At 42.2% G+C, this 15,675-nt stretch overlaps 2 protein-coding genes across 3 annotated transcripts; one reads left to right on the forward strand and one right to left on the reverse strand.

Annotated features, from left to right (window-relative positions):
* Positions 1 to 12,595, reverse strand: naa15a (N-alpha-acetyltransferase 15, NatA auxiliary subunit a). 2 transcript variants are annotated; one of them, XM_066650003.1, is made up of 20 exons: positions 12,391 to 12,595; positions 10,215 to 10,299; positions 9,896 to 10,000; positions 9,239 to 9,396; positions 8,858 to 8,992; positions 8,321 to 8,474; positions 8,111 to 8,230; positions 7,911 to 8,006; positions 7,490 to 7,596; positions 7,341 to 7,413; positions 6,974 to 7,143; positions 6,696 to 6,848; positions 6,284 to 6,412; positions 5,951 to 6,164; positions 5,569 to 5,762; positions 5,374 to 5,482; positions 2,010 to 2,108; positions 1,784 to 1,927; positions 1,454 to 1,551; positions 1 to 1,333 (listed from the first exon to the last, which is right to left on the reverse strand). In XM_066650003.1, exons 1-20 carry the CDS (start codon positions 12,442 to 12,444, stop codon positions 1,127 to 1,129), a joined length of 2,604 nt encoding a protein of 867 aa, XP_066506100.1. In that variant the 5' UTR covers positions 12,445 to 12,595; the 3' UTR covers positions 1 to 1,126. The 2 variants fall into 2 exon arrangements, with proteins under 2 accessions (XP_066506100.1, XP_066506101.1); XM_066650004.1 differs by lacking the exon at positions 12,391 to 12,595 and adding an exon at positions 12,177 to 12,279.
* A 1,049-nt stretch (positions 12,596 to 13,644) lies between these two features.
* Positions 13,645 to 15,191, forward strand: ndufc1 (NADH:ubiquinone oxidoreductase subunit C1). The gene is made up of 4 exons (XM_066650074.1): positions 13,645 to 13,806; positions 14,465 to 14,568; positions 14,679 to 14,751; positions 15,039 to 15,191. Exons 1-3 carry the CDS (start codon positions 13,761 to 13,763, stop codon positions 14,736 to 14,738), a joined length of 210 nt encoding a protein of 69 aa, XP_066506171.1. The 5' UTR covers positions 13,645 to 13,760; the 3' UTR covers positions 14,739 to 14,751; positions 15,039 to 15,191.
* The last annotated feature ends 484 nt before the right edge of the window (positions 15,192 to 15,675 follow it).

The raw sequence follows: 15,675 nt of genomic DNA on the forward strand, positions 1-15,675 counted from the left end.
AGACTGCTGATAAATAAATAGTAATAATATTCAAGCTATGGTTAATATTGTGGAAAAATTGTGAATGTTATGGGGACAACAAAACCGTGTACAGGATGTATGATCACACATGAAGATTAAGTTCATTAAATTCAAATTTTTTTTTTATTTGTAACTGTTCTTGAGCGTCGAGTGATGGGACTGAGTTGAGACAGTGGTATGATCGGCAGGCTCTTGAATAATAGAAAACAAGACAGAATTATTCAAACAAATTTAGGGAGAGATAAAAACAGGCCAAAAAGGGTTAAAAAAAAAAAAACAACAACAAAGGAGTATGGTCACAGTAAGAGCCACTACCACTGTTCAGACATTCACTGAGTAACCAAATTCAGGAGACAAATGAGAGAGGAAAAATGGAGGAAAGAAATTAAAAGAAGAGATGAGAGTCTCTCTCTCCCTCAGCAATCCTGTTGAACTCGTGCTCATAAGCTGAGCAATACAGTCTCTTTCTGGCAGCTGTTCAGGGCTTCCTCACAAACTGACTGACTCTGGAACTGTTATTTCTTCGTTTCTCTCAGCTAGCGTGCCTTTTAACCCTGTCCCATGCACTCTTTTCCCTCAAAGTCTTTCCAAACTGGGGCCACAGCCATTTTAACCCCCACCCACAGGTCTGGTACACAACCACCCAGTCAAACCAGGATCAAGAGCATTGCTCCTCAATAGCTTTTTTTGTTCTCTTTAATATTCTTTTATATAAATTACTCTTAAAAACATGTGAAGGATGTGCATGTGTCAGACAAACGTGTCAAGTTTATAGTAACCATTTTCATTGATGTTCAATTCTCCGCGTACATGCCACTTATTGGTTATTTATTTTTATGATTAGTTATTAGCCATATTTATTTAAAGTAAAGGAAAAGAAAGGGAAAAAAGAAATTAAAACAATTTTTCTTTCTTTCCCCCATCACCCCATGGTTTGCACATCTGTTGCTGATACCGGAAGCTGAAGTCCTGGTCTGTTTACTGCAGTAGAGTTACAACCTCTGTTGGGCGTCTGGTGTTGAAATGGCATCCAGCCACCAAAAAGAAAAAGAAAATAAAAAATACAAACACAACCCACACATTCCTTGCTCTTTTTTATAACTTCTCACATCTCGTTGGTCATGTCCTCATGATCGCCAGAGGATAGGTCTCCATTAGTGGTAATGGCAGCGTTGTCCTGGTAACCGGGAGGCATAAAGGCGAGGCAGTAGGGGTAGATGCCATGGCAGGATGCTCGGTACGACTCCAGAACTTTCTGCTGTTCTGATCCTAGACTACCATCTTTAAGAGCCTGCAACACCTCAGTGCACATCTGACACACAAACACACAGAAAGAAACTCTAAGGACTGCAGACAAGGAAATAGTTCAAAGACTAAAAGCTCTGAAGATATGAATATTCTGATGATATTAAAACAGTAGTAGTACTGGTACCTCTATAGTTCTGCCAGTGAGGGACTCGTCCAGAGAGGTAGCCAACTCAGCTGCCATGCTCTCAGAAGAGGGGTCCAGAAAAACCATCATTTTTGCAGCTATACACACACACAAAGACAACTCTTTAAACCTTAACTAAGAGTTGAGAGGTATAAATGTTTTACATTATGCAAATGTAACTCCAGCCATGTAAAACCAGAATTCATTGTATATACTTATGAGATATGGACTTCATTCCTTCCAAAGTGCTTTCTTTAGTGCAAAATGTACAGACTGGAAAGCAAAGGGACAGATTTAGAAAACAGGACAAGAGATTTAGCGATTTTGTACCTGCTAATCTGTGGGGTATGGAGCTGGTGTGCTTGCTCAAGAAGTTTTTGTTGTAGCTCTTAGGATCGCTCTCTCCAAACAGTCGCGTGATCTCCTGCTTCAGGACAGTTTGGACTGGCTGAGGGAGACTTTTATTGTCAGCCACTGTGAACACAACATGAACGGGTTACAAACCGTTTACAAATGAAAACACATACATATCTGTGTTTAAAAACTGTGTATACACCTCCTTTAAAGAAGCGGATGAGGCACTGGTGAAGCCAGGGATGGTCGGGGTTCATAGAGAAGGCTCTCTTCACCGACTGCAGCATCAAAAGATATTTCTCTAAACGGACACACATCCACAAAGCGATGATTAGAACATGAGGAGAAATTTACATTTATTTTTAATTCCATTCTGGGTTTGGTGCTAAATAATGCACTCATATTCAAATGATCACATTTGTAAGCCTCTCCCATGGGCCCACCACCTGTGGGAGAGGTAGTAATCCGGGTCTGGTGCATTGTGGATCGGGTGGCGGTCGGGGTCGGGGGCCCTGGCGTTCTGATCCTCGGTTACTGAAACTGGCTTTTGGAACATGGAACGTAACCTCTCTGGTGGGAAAAGAGCCTGAGCTGGTGCGCGAGGTTGAGAGGTACCAGCTAGATATAGTTGGGCTCACCTCGACACACAGTATGGGCTCTGGAACCAATCTCCTTGAGAGGGGCTGGATGCTCTTTCACTCTGGAGTTGCCCAGGGTGAGAGGCGTAAGGCAGGTGTGGGCTTACTCATAGCCCCCCAGCTTAGCGCCTGTACGTTGGGGTTTACCCCAGTGGACGAGAGGGTAATTTCCCTGCGCCTTCGGGTTGGGGAAAGGGCTCTGACTGTTGTTTGTGCTTATGCACCGAACAGCAGTTCAGAGTACCATGCCTTCTTGGGGACCCTAGAGGGAGTGCTGGAGAACACTCATTCTGGGGACTCCATTGTTCTGCTGGGGGACTTCAACGCTCACGTGGGTAATGACAGTGAGACCTGGAGGGGCGTGATTGGGAGGAACGGCCCAGCTGATCTGAACCCGAGTGGTGTTCAGTTATTGGATTTCTGTGCTCGTCACAGTTTGTCCATTACGAACACCATGTTCGAACATAAGGGTGTCCACAAGTACACCTGGCATCAGGACACCCTAGGCCGCATTTCGATGATCGACTTTATAGTCGTATCATCTGACCTGCGGCCATATGTTCTGGACACTCGGGTGAAGAGAGGCGCTGAGCTGTCAACTGATCACCACCTTGTGGTGAGTTGGATCAGATGGCGGGGGAGGATGCCGGACAGACCTGGCAGGCCCAAACGTGTGCTGAGGGTTTGCTGGGAACGTTTGGCAGAGGAACCTGTCAGAAAGATCTTCAACTCCCACATCCGGCAGAGCTTCGACTGCATCCCGGGGGAGGCTGGTGACATTGAGTCCGAGTGGGCCATGTTCCGGACCTCCATTGTTGAGGCGGCTGAACGGAGCTGTGGCTGCAAGGTTGTCGGTGCCTGTCGGGGTGGCAACCCCCGCACTCGGTGGTGGACACCCCGGGTGAGGGGGGCTATCAAGCTGAAGAAAGAGTCCTATCAAGCCTGGTTGGCTCAGGGGACTCCGGAGGCAGCCGACAGGTACCGGGGAGCCAAGCGGCTTGCGGCCTCGGCAGTCGCTGAGGCAAAAACTCGGGTGTGGGAGGAGCTCGGTGAGAACATGGAAAACGACTTTCGGTCGGCTCCAAGAAGTTTCTGGCAAACCGTCAGGCGACTCAGGAGGGGAAAGCAGTTTTCCACCAACACTGTATATGGTGGGGGTGGGGAACTGTTGACCTCGACTGGGGACGTCATCAGACGGTGGAAGGAGTACTTCGAGGATCTTCTCAATCCCACCAGCACGTCTTCCGCAGAGGAAGCAGAGCTTGGGGACCCCGGGGGGGGCTCGTCTATCACTGGGGCTGAAGTGGCCAAGGTGGTAGGGAAACTCCTTGGCGGTAGGGCCCCGGGGGTGGATGAGGTTCACCCCGGGTTCCTCAAGGCTCTGGATGTTGTGGGGCTGTCCTGGTTGACACGTCTTTGCAACATCGCGTGGACATCGGGGGCAGTGCCTCTAGACTGGCAGACTGGGGTGGTGGTTCCCCTTTTCAAAAAGGGGGATCGGAGGGTGTGTTCCAACTATAGGGGGATCACACTCCTCAGCCTCCCCGGTAAGGTCTATGCGGGGGTACTGGAGAAGAGAGTCCGACTGATAGTTGAACCTCGGATCCAGGAGGAACAATGCGGATTCCGCCCCGGTCGTGGAACACAGGACCAGCTCTTTACCCTCGCTAGGATCCTGGAGGGTGCATGGGAGTTTGCTCAACCAGTCTACATGTGTTTTGTGGATCTGGAGAAGGCATTCGACCGTGTCCCTCGGGGTATTCTGTGGGGGGTGCTCAGGGAGTATGGGGTACTGGGCTCTTTGTTACGAGCTATCCAGTCCCTGTACAAACAGAGCAGGAGTCTGGTTCGTATGGCTGGCAGTAAATCTGACTGGTTTCCAGTCAGAGTTGGACTCCGTCAGGGCTGCCCGTTGTCACCGGTTCTGTTCATAATTTTTATGGACAGAATTTCTCGGCGTAGCCAAGTGGCGGAGGGTGTCCGGTTTGGTGGTCTCAGGATTCCATGTCTGCTTTTTGCAGATGATGTGGTCTTGTTGGCTTCATCGAGCCGGGACCTCCGGCTCTTGCTGGACCAGTTTGCAGCCGAGTGTGAAGCGGTAGGGATGAGGATCAGCACCTCCAAGTCCGAGTCCATGGTACTCAGCCGGAAAAGGGTGGAGTGCTCTCTCCAGGTTGGAAGTGAGATCCTGCCTCAAGTGGAGGAGTTTAAATACCTCGGGGTCTTGTTCACGAGTGAGGGAAAGATGGAGCGTGAGATTGACAGGCGAATCGGTGCAGCGTCAGCAGTAATGCGGGCTCTGTACCGGTCCGTTGTGGTGAAGAGAGAGCTGAGCAGAAAAGCAAAGCTCTCGATTTACCGTTCAATCTACGTCCCAACCCTCACCTATGGTCACGAGCTTTGGGTAGTGACCGAAAGAACGAGATCGCGGGTACAAGCGGCTGAAATGAGTTTTCTCCGCAGGATGTCTGGACTCTCCCTTAGAGACAGGGTTAGGAGCTCGGACATCCGGGAGAGACTCGGAGTGGAGCCGCTGCTCCTCCACGTCGAGAGGAGCCAGCTGAGATGGTTCGGGCATCTGGTTCGGATGCCTCCTGGACGCCTTCCTGGAGAGGTGTTCCGGGCATGTCCAACGGGGAGGAGGCCCCGGGGCAGACCAAGAACACGCTGGAGAGACTATATGTCTCGACTGGCCTGGGAACGCCTCGGTATACCCCCGGAGGAGCTAGAGTCGGTGGCTGGGGAGAGGGAGGTCTGGGTTTCTTTGCTCCGACTGCTTCCCCCGCGACCCGGACCCGGATAAGCGGTGGATAATGGATGGATGGACATTTGTAAGCCTATAAAAAAATGGTCCTCTGCAAAACCCTTATTATTAAATATTTAAGCAGCAACAAATGTACACAAATATCAACATGGCAGTCAGCCCACCTTTTCGGAGGTAGATCTCAAAGGCCAGGAGGTGTGTCTCAATTTTGTTCCTCACCAGGCTTTTCAGAGGAGTCAGGAATTTAACAGCTTCTTCCAGAGGATTTTCAACCTAATGAACCAAACACTGTCAGTTCCAACCACACAAAAGGCGCAGTCACAAAGATTATGAGCATGCACGCACACACACACACACACCTTTGCCAGTTTCTCAGGGATGAGCTCCTCTTTAGGTCCTCCAATCTCCTCATCATCCTCCTCTTTTTTCTTCTTTTGATTCTTCAGTTGTTTCTCCTTCTCTGCATTTTTCTTTTCCTCTTCAAGCTGAGCTTTCTTCTGCGCTCGCCTCTGCTTGTTACGCAGCTTCTTCAGTTCCTTATCAGTCAGATTCGCTGCAAAGAAGAAAAAAAAAATCCTTTAATTAAGAAATGCACAGACAACTAGACAGGAAGTGGTATAATAGATAATAGATATATTTGCATGTAGAGGTTTGGAAAACTGATGAATGCATCTAGTAAATTTACCAACTGGACCCATTTAAGTGCTGGGTTTATATCATTTAATGCGTTTGCTGTCTTACTATTGTCAGCCTGGGACTCCTTGCTGTCGTCGGAGAGCGGGTTGTCGTGGAGATTGAGGTAGATTTGGATGGCAGTGCGTGCTGCTTTAAAGTAGAACGGGTGCATCCGCAACACATCTTCCAGTTTCAGCAGAGCCACGTAAGAGCGCAGGGTCATCTTCCTCATGCAGTACGTATGGAAGTCAAACTGATCATCAGTTATTTCTACAAAATGCTGGAGAGAGGAAAAGGTGACAGAAGCATAAATAGATTAAAAAGAGTAAAATAAGCAAATGGTAAATCTTTCATTTTCATCCACACGAACATTCGTAGCTGGGCTAGTGGATAACTCACTCTCTCAATTTCATGACATTTTTTGAGTGCCTCGCCATATTTGTTCATGGATTTGTAGGCCAGAGCACATTCAGTCTGAAACCACATACACTGCATCTCATTCAGATTCTCCACTGCTGATGTGCCTTCCTGCAACACAAACACACATTTGAAATTAGACAAGGGATGAAAATGAGTTAAAGTCACCATAATTATATGTATTTAAAAAATAAAAATAAATAAATAAATAATTAGGATTCAAGTTATCCACATTAGAGTCTCTCAACTAGTGATGTCTCAACTCTATTCTCCACCAGAGGGCTGTGTACAACCTTACACTTTCTTATTTCTTATTTGTTTATTCCAAAGAACACAATACAGAAAGACTACTGCAGCCATGTAAGTTATTCTATAATAAACCAAACCCTCTAACCCGTGTGAACTTGGAGCACATTTCTTCAGCCTCTTTCACAAGGCCTGCTTTCAGCAGGTACTTGGCGCATTTGGAGTTGATGAATCGGTCAGCGGTGTCCAAGGCCTGAGCCTCGTCCATCCAGCGAGCGGCCTCCCGAATGTTTCCTGCATGCTGAGCAGAAAGAAAGCATGTAAAAATGATCGCCATTAACATGTGCATACATTACCTACAATTTGAAAGGTATATGAAACTAAATTTAACTTTTAATTGATTTAAAATTCTGAGGTGGGTTTTACCTTGTATATCTTTGCCTTAATGAGGAATAACTCTATCAGAGTTGGCGTGCTTTCAATAGCTGCGTTGATGTACTCCAAGGCAACTCCATGTTGATCAATGTAGTCAAAATGTTGGGCCAAGAAATACTGAACCCAAAGCAGAGTAGTCGGGGGCTCTGTTTTTCCATCATCTGTATAACAATAAAAAAAGTCACACATTACAGATTTTAACTGTTTACTTAGTCTACAATCACACAGTGACCTGATCATTATTATCAGAGCCACATCACATATCAAACTCACATCCACAAAGTGCTGTTGTTACAGTTTTTCACAATGAGAAATTGTACTATTCAAATGTTTCTCACTGGCAAATAAATTCACCCACCATTTGGTTTGAACATCCGACAGCTTCTCAAACTCTCCTCATAGCTGACCACTAACTCCTCGATGATTGACACCTACCAGGAGACATTAAAAGAATGACCTCAACCGTAATCCCTTCTTCACTGAGAGCCTAATTATAATATGTCTTACCTTTATTTTGTCAGTATAGAGGGATTTGAGTGTGGTGAATAGAGGAGGACATCCTTTAGTGAAGTTCATCCTCAGATAACCGTCCAGGCACTCTCTGAACTTCTCTCCTGAACAGATTCACAATACAAACAAACTTTTAAAGCAAATTAGGCTCAGAAGATGTTTATACTTATGTTACTTTTCCGACTTCATAACCGTTTTCCACATCAAGTGCAGATGAGGAACTTGAAGAAAGTCCAAAATAATCCCTCAGCTTTTCAAGATAACTCAATTTTGTAAGACATATTAATGATCTTTTAACTGTAAATTAATCATAGAGAAAACATTTAATAATAATAAATATAGACTTTAAATTAAGATTCCGATATAAGGAGGAGCATCCCATGATGTCTTTGAAGAAACAGCTCTAGTTGGCACTCACCAGTGAGGAAATTCAGGGGCAGCCTCCTGGGGACTAAACCCTTAGGAAACTTCACACAGGCATCATCATAGATCTGCTGTCTCTCCTCCACACTCCCTAATTGCAAACAGAATAAAGTCAGACGTTCTGCTTTGAGGACACTTGGGCATGCATGGTTGTACAGGCAGGAGGAGTCTCTAGAATAGTTTGTGCTTTTGTACCTGGTTTCAGTGCACTCTCCAGACCCTGGTAATAGCTCCAGTTCTCAGGATTTCTCTCCTGAAGTCTGTCATAAACCTCCTTCGCCTCATTAGATCGATCCAACTTCAGCAACAGCTCTCCTACAAACGCAGACAAAACGAACCATACAACCAGGTCAACAAATTATCTCCCACGTTAAGTATTTATGCTTATAACTTCAAAGCACAGACCTTTTGTTTCCTCCACAGCCAGTTTGTCACAGATTTGTTTCTCATACGTGGTAAGGTGATCTAGAGCTTCTTTGAAAAGCCCAGCCTCCCTCAACACCTGATTCTGATACAGCAACAGCTCACTGTATTCATAATCCACCTTATCTGGAGATGTCTGGAGATAGAAAGATGGCAGAGGGGAAAGACCCATAAGGTTAACAGTGCCCATTTCACCTAAAACATTATTTTCCATCTGGACGCACAGACAAAGTGTAACAAGACATGATCTGGCTTCTAAAATAAGGACAATAAGCTTAATTACCCAACTAGCAATATAAGGGTTTGTATAAATTCATCAATGCAGCCTGAAAGTGTGCAGTCATGTTTAGAGATGTGAATAATAACTGCACATATTCAACACCAATTTGTGAAGAAATTTACCACTGGCATGTGGGAATACAGACAATGCAAAAGGTCCAATGAGAGTGAAATTATGCCCGTAAGAAGTAGGCAAAGAGTTCAAAGGACTAAAGGGTGCGTGTTATAATTGAAACATGCCTGCTGAGTTTTGCGGAACTCCTCCACTATCTTGGCTGCCATCTCAAAATCCTGAAGGAGGTGATAGGCAATGGCATAGCCAATCCAGGAGGCTCTCTGAGCTGGCCGCAACTGCAGCAACTGGTACCTGGTCTCCTGGGAGATAGAGGGAGGAACGGGTTTTAGTATTGGTAGAAAGGAGAGTGTCAAACATTGATTTAATAAACACTGGTTACGATTTCCATTTCCCAATCTAAAAAAAATTTACCATGGCATAAGAATACGAATAGGACTGAATAATATAAAAAATATCATCAATTACATACATTTATGGCACAGCATCCCAGTATCTGGGTAAGTGCACTTTCAGCTTTACACACAAAACAAATCTCTCTCTCTTACTCTATAGCCCTCAAGGTCCCTCATCTGGATCTGCAGCAGTGAGAGGTCTCTGAGGATTTGAAGATTGTCTTTGTCCCATTTTAGGGCATTCCTGTAGCACTTGATGGCTTCATCATACTTCTTATCTGAACGCTGCAGCAAACCGTACACATGCCAACCTGAGTAGTAGTAGTTAAGGACAATAAACGACTCAGATCCTAACCTCAGGATTTCATTTATGAATTCCACACTTTTTCCCAAACCTCTTTGGCGATTTAGCCAGCTATGTTGCAATAATTCAAAAATCATTAATGCATGCGTTTGTGTTGGTACCAGCCTCACGAAGGATCTCAGACAACATTCTTCAGCTCAGCGTTATTAAAACCTGCTCATTACCAAGTACAGGAACTGACTAACCACCAAGCACAAGGAATTTTTAGGTGCTGACTGAAAGCCGTTTAAGTAGCTGCCAAACATTGCTTTTGAAGTAAGACCCCCCCCACCCCCACACACACTCTAACATTTATTTTTCCACGTACTTTTACAGATATGGAAAGGACCTAAATTCCACACATTTTCAAAAGCATGTAAGAAACCGGTGATGTAGGCAACCACTGTGATGCTCCTACACCTGTTTGTAATAGCCCATCTAAAACAAGCGTGCACTGCAAAAGATACAGACATGACTCTTCAGGTCATTGCGAAGGCCTCTCCTGACCAGTTCATACGCTTCTTCTTTTCTTCCCAAACAATTCAGAGTCAGTCCCTTCATCGCCAGTGTCTCTTCAGATAGGAAGCAGGACAGAAAGAAAACAAAGTATCAGTAAAGTACACAAAAATATATAATATTTAGGCAACAATAAAAGAATACAAATCTTATAGATGACAAAGGAGATCCCTGGATCCCTTTTAATGATCATCCCATAAGAAAGTTAATATTTTCTACATTTAAATCACTCATCAATCAAATTAAGTTTGGTGGAATAAGCACCCTTACCTCCATGTTCAGAAAACTTTGGATTACACAGGATCTGCTTGCAAAACTTCAGCCCATTTCTATATTGCTTGTGTTCGTAGCATCTCTGAAAATAGGAGGGGAAAAAAAACATTTAATTTTGCTGTTATATTGTGCATTATAAACAAAGGAAATAGTAGGCTACTGAAATGTAAACTGGTTTTAACCTTCTTTTATCTGAGTCAGAAAGCTGTGTACACAAACATAAAGAAAGTCTCACCTTGTGACAGAGTACTTCCTCTCACTTTTTTTTAATCTAACATATGCACAGAGGGCTAAATGGCGCTGTCTTTGGTGCTGCTAAAAATGTCACTCCCAGTCACAGAAAGCTAGCTCAGCCAGCAGGACACTGATTACAAACAGATCCCCATCTAAGCTGTCAGCATGGCGGTTTAGGCATCCGAAGAAGAGCCTGCCAAATATCCACACAACAGTAACAAGCAGGAATGCCCCTCTGGCATGGGCTCTGGTAGGGGAGGGCTGTGGCATGTTCAGAGTCACTGCTTCCACTGGGATCATGGTACAGAGCCATAAGAAATGTAAAAATAATACAGAGTGTGTGCAAATCTGAAGACTTACAGATTGCAGCCTTAAAGTGTTTGCAATTTGTACTTTCCACTTCCATTCACAAGCCCAACCGTCTTTCACCAGAGTGATTTATCACATAATGCCACAATTAGTCCTCAACAGATTTCAATGCTAATATTACAAATACAGCAACTGCAATCCTTTCTAATAACTGCTCCCTTAAAACTATTTGAATACTGCTTTCACATTTACATAATATACACAAACATGAACAAACACAGCTCAATACATTTATAGCCATCAACTTCTCATTAGTTTTAGACATTGACAGTAAAAAAACATCTGTTCATCATCTCAAACGCATTCAACAAATTTTAAAAGCTATTACTAATAATATAAATCATTTAGTGACAAGTACATGCAGGTGAAGAAATGCAACACAGTATCCAGTGAAAACATTGTCTTCCTACCACTAATGTTTCAGACTAGAGGAGGAAAGAGAAGCCCCTGGAGGATATCTATGCAAACACAGGGAGACCACACCAAACCTGAGGAGAGCATCAAAACCAGAACACCAAGATCCTGGAGTTGCGCGGCAGCAACATAACCTTCTTATCAAAGCACTCAAAATGACACTGTTTATATTATGACCACAGAATAATGGCGAACGTAAGGAAAAACTGGTGCACTTCACCATTAATATAACAGTCTCTTTGCAGTAACCCCTAAAAACTCATATTTCATGATATAAATGAGACATTTACAAGTTATTTCCAAAACAAAATTCCTAAATTACATAAACGTTGCTTAAATGCCATGCTACACCTTTGCAATTAATAGAAATTATTACTATAAATGTATATGTAACTAATCCCAAACATCTATTTCCTTATTTACCCCTCCACCACCTGCCTGCAGCTCCAAAGCCCCACCCATAAGTTGATGGGATTGGTTTCTTAGTTTCATGACATAAGAAACCCAGGTCATCTGAATCCCCCTGGTAGTATCTTTGGAAACACTGCAGATCACTTATTTTACTCATAATACATTTTCTTGCACATACACCACACTTATGGATATGCTAACAAAGTTAAATACTTGATTTTACTGTAATTAATTATTTAAACCTCTAACGCCCCAGAACAGTAGTTTTTTTTTTGCTTGTGTTAAAGCAGAGAATAATGAACGGGACAAGCAGCTTCACTGTTTTAAGGTGGAACGGACAATTGGAGTAAGGAGTGAACTGCAGCTTCAGGGTGACTTTACATGTGAACTACAGGAGTTAAATACAATAAACAAACTCGCAGTTAGGACGTAACAAACTTAATGGGTATATACAAATGTCTATTCAGCGAGCGAGCGGTTAAAAAGCGAATTTACGAGTGCATTTAGCAAATTTAGCGACAGCAAACTCACTCAATGAGAAGCTAAGCTAGCGAACCGAGCATGGGCAGCTCCAGTAACTCTTCAGAAGAATGAGTTCAGGCAAACACTGCCCGTATCCCTGTTAATAAACGGTGTAAAGCCAGTGCTATAGACAGCTCTGCGTGTGCGTGTGTGTTAATGTCAAACCGTTAAAGAGCCAAAGCTACTAAAACACACAGTGGCCAACAAACCTCCCACAACTTACCAATATTCTCTTAAAGAGAGCGTTCTCTTTAGGCGGCAGCGTTATGGAGGGCATTGTAGCCTTGTGCAGCTTTGCTATAACATGAATCAGAGCTGGAGTTTGTCTCCTTTGGCGGATTAAAGTGTGTAACTGTGAAGTGTGTGAAGAGAGAGAGTCGGATCTCTTCACGTGGTGACACTAGGCCCAGCAGAACCAAAGATGGAGGCAGCGACATAATGTGCGCATGCGCACAAGCAGAGAGAGAGAGAGAGAGAGAGAGAGAGAGAGAGAGAGAGAGAGAGGCCCCATGCACAAGTTAAACAGCCATAATCCCCAGCATGTACGGACAGAAGCTACACTTTCAAACCATTCATTCATTCATTCATTCATTCATTCATTCGTTTGTTTATTTTCTATATCAGTCCCATACTGTTCAGGGTTGTTGTGTGTCCAGAGGCTACTGGGAATCATTGGGCTCAAGGCAAGAACACATCCTTTGGACAGTTTCACACCCTCACTCAGTCACTCAAATATTTGAACTGTGGACACTTTTGAATCACCTCTGTGATAATTTATATATCAAATTATACCAAATAACTCTGAAAAGCAAGCATTTAATGACAACGGCTCATTCATTTCAAACCAAAAAAGGGAAAGGCTATTATTTAGAAACATAATGGCCATAATGAGTACATAGTATATAGTCCTGCTGATGAACATTGTTTAAAAATAATGTAATTCCTGTGAACAAGATATTTAATACATGGAAATGAGCTGTTTAAAAAATCTAGTAAAATGAACCCCCTCAACATGTCTGTCTTGTGTTTATACACTATAAGACGTATCAAGAGCAAAATAAGTAGCCAAAACTTTGGCTGAGGGTTTCCACTGTGAAACTGCAGCGTACAAGAAACAGTATCAAACGGACAGATTAAGAAAGCCAGGGTTTCTGACATCATAAACCCAAAGAACCAACCTCAAACGGAATTTAAAATAATGTGTTATTTATATATTTTTATTGTCCAATAATATTTTGACCAATAACAGATAATAATGGATAAGCGCTTACAGTTAATGGATGAATTAACCCTCTGTCTTTTGTTGGCTTTTAATTTTTATCTTTTTTCTCACTTATCTCTACTTTAATCCTTCTGACAAGTTGACATTCTTTGATTTGTAAGCTTTTTAAGCAAACAAATAATTAATAATAAATAAAAACCGCTCCTTTTTAAAACCCAACAAACATTTTCTTACACCATCGATTTCTCTGTGTGCGGACACTCTTGTGTGGTAGATGAAGTAGAGTAGGGGAATGCAAGCAAACACCTATCACATCGAACAGCACAGAGACGGTAACGCGTAGTTGTTGCTAATCTGTAAATTGTGTTAAAATGCCGGCAGGTCGTTTACTTTTACAAACTACAAAGCTGAATAAGAGTAAGTACTGAACCTACTCTACTCATCCTGGCTATCGTTCTATGTGAGCCGTGTATAATCCGCTCATTTTCTCCCGTTAGCGCAATGAAATCAGGCCTGTTACTGACCTTAAATCTTCATCCTTAGCCTTCAGTAGCTAATGTTAAGGTCGTATTGGCGTTGCTAAACGTATGAACGAATGAAATACTTGTCATTTATATGTTCGTGCTTTCCTTATCCGTGGTAAATAACAATTTGACACAGTCATTTCGCTCACTGACATCAAAAGTTTCAAGTACTAAAAAGGAGCTTCACAATATTTTCAAAATTTCTCCAATGTTCAGTAAAATGTAAAAAAATTGTTCCTACTGCTCTGATGTGAACGATGTTTGTATGTTTACGACTTGTGTTTTGCACTGCAGCTACGAGATTAATATAAAACAATTCAGTGTCACTCAAAGAATATGTTGCCTAAAAATACATTTCTATTTATTTACATTGATCTAACAATGTAGTTAAAATTTAGAGGAATACTTAATATATTAAATAATTTTCGTATAATCCAAAAAGCTACATAAGGGATTTGGGAACTGTTGTCAAATAATCGCTTTGTGTTCTGTTATATATAATGTTGATTTTTACCTCTTTTAAATTAATGTATTTCCACTTTTGTTTACAGTTGTGAGCAGAAATGCTTTCACTGCAACAAAACCAGATCCCTCCAGACCAAACATGCTGCGAGTTGGACTAGCAGTTGGGAGCACGGCTTTCCTATGGGCAATGGTAATTATGCTATAATAATGTTCTTCATATACCTTGTAAATATGTATATATATTAAATATCCATGATATTGCTCAAAATAAATACAAAAATGCTTTCTTTGTCCCTTTAGCTATTCAAACAGCACAGCAATGATGTGCAGGAATACAAGAAAAGAAATGGACTGGAATAATTCCTCAGAAAATGTATGCAACATTCCTTACTCGCCACAATATACAATGTGTCTATATAGATACAGTAAGCAATAAATGTTTGAAAGCAGTGTGAGATTTTTTCAAGTTGTAGAGTTCCACATTGTTTTCCTGTCGCAATGAAATTTGCCGTATGCTGAGTAAATATTAGCTTAAATGCCTTCATCTGTTTCCAATTAATAAAATAAGGCCTATGTATTAAATTAGTATGGTGTTTGTAATAACTGATTAGTTCATTTAATTTGCAGGAGAATTATAACAAAATCTTATTTTCTCTACAGGGCCTCTTGCTATCCTCTGAGGATTTATGGCCATGGTTATGTCATAAATCCTTTCCTGTATTTATGGTCCACTGCTCTTGGATTAATTGTCTTGATGTATAATAAAGATATTTATATATTAAAAACTACCTGATACATTTCTCTTTACATTATGGCAAACATTCAAGCATCATTAACAATGGGATAGAGTAGAAAAATGGATCCTGTTTTTTGTAGGTTGTTGCTTTTACAGTCAGCTGCGGTGATATGATTCTATTTTTAATTGTTTTTTGGGCTTGTGGACATTCAAGAAGATATTATGCAGATATCTTAAAGAGAATTAGGACCATTTACACAGAAAAAAGAAGATCCACCAACTGTCACGTCATTAATTTTGGAACCTCTCACTCTGTGTCAACCTGCTTAATCATAAAAAAAAAAAAAAAAACTCTTTTTGTTTCTACGCTCATCCATTTGATCACCTCCACTGACCTTAAAGGTGCATTGTGTCAGGAATGAGACAGAAGTTTATATGTAAAGTAGTAATACAAACTTTTTATTAACTTTTTTATACTAGTACCAATAGTAGTCAGGCTGTTCCTGTCCAGGGTTTTAACAGTCCATTTTTAGTGTATAATAATATAATGGTCATCATATA

This window comes from Hoplias malabaricus, chromosome 17, assembly GCF_029633855.1.
Source record: "Hoplias malabaricus isolate fHopMal1 chromosome 17, fHopMal1.hap1, whole genome shotgun sequence".
NCBI classification, from domain to species: Eukaryota; Metazoa; Chordata; class Actinopteri; order Characiformes; family Erythrinidae; genus Hoplias; species Hoplias malabaricus.

Coding starts and splice junctions, on each gene's coding strand:
- ndufc1 (XM_066650074.1), top strand. CDS start 13,761: ATGCCGGCAGGTCGTTTACTTTTACAAACTACAAAGCTGAATAAGA. Junction 13,807..14,464: donor AACTACAAAGCTGAATAAGA/GTAAGTACTGAA, acceptor TTTTGTTTACAG/TTGTGAGCAGAAATGCTTTC. Junction 14,569..14,678: donor CGGCTTTCCTATGGGCAATG/GTAATTATGCTA, acceptor TTGTCCCTTTAG/CTATTCAAACAGCACAGCAA.
- naa15a (XM_066650003.1), bottom strand. CDS start 12,444: ATGCCCTCCATAACGCTGCCGCCTAAAGAGAACGCTCTCTTTAAGAGA. Junction 10,300..12,390: donor CTCTCTTTAAGAGAATATTG/GTAAGTTGTGGG, acceptor TCCTATTTTCAG/AGATGCTACGAACACAAGCA. Junction 7,597..7,910: donor GCCCCTGAATTTCCTCACTG/GTGAGTGCCAAC, acceptor GAATCTGTTCAG/GAGAGAAGTTCAGAGAGTGC.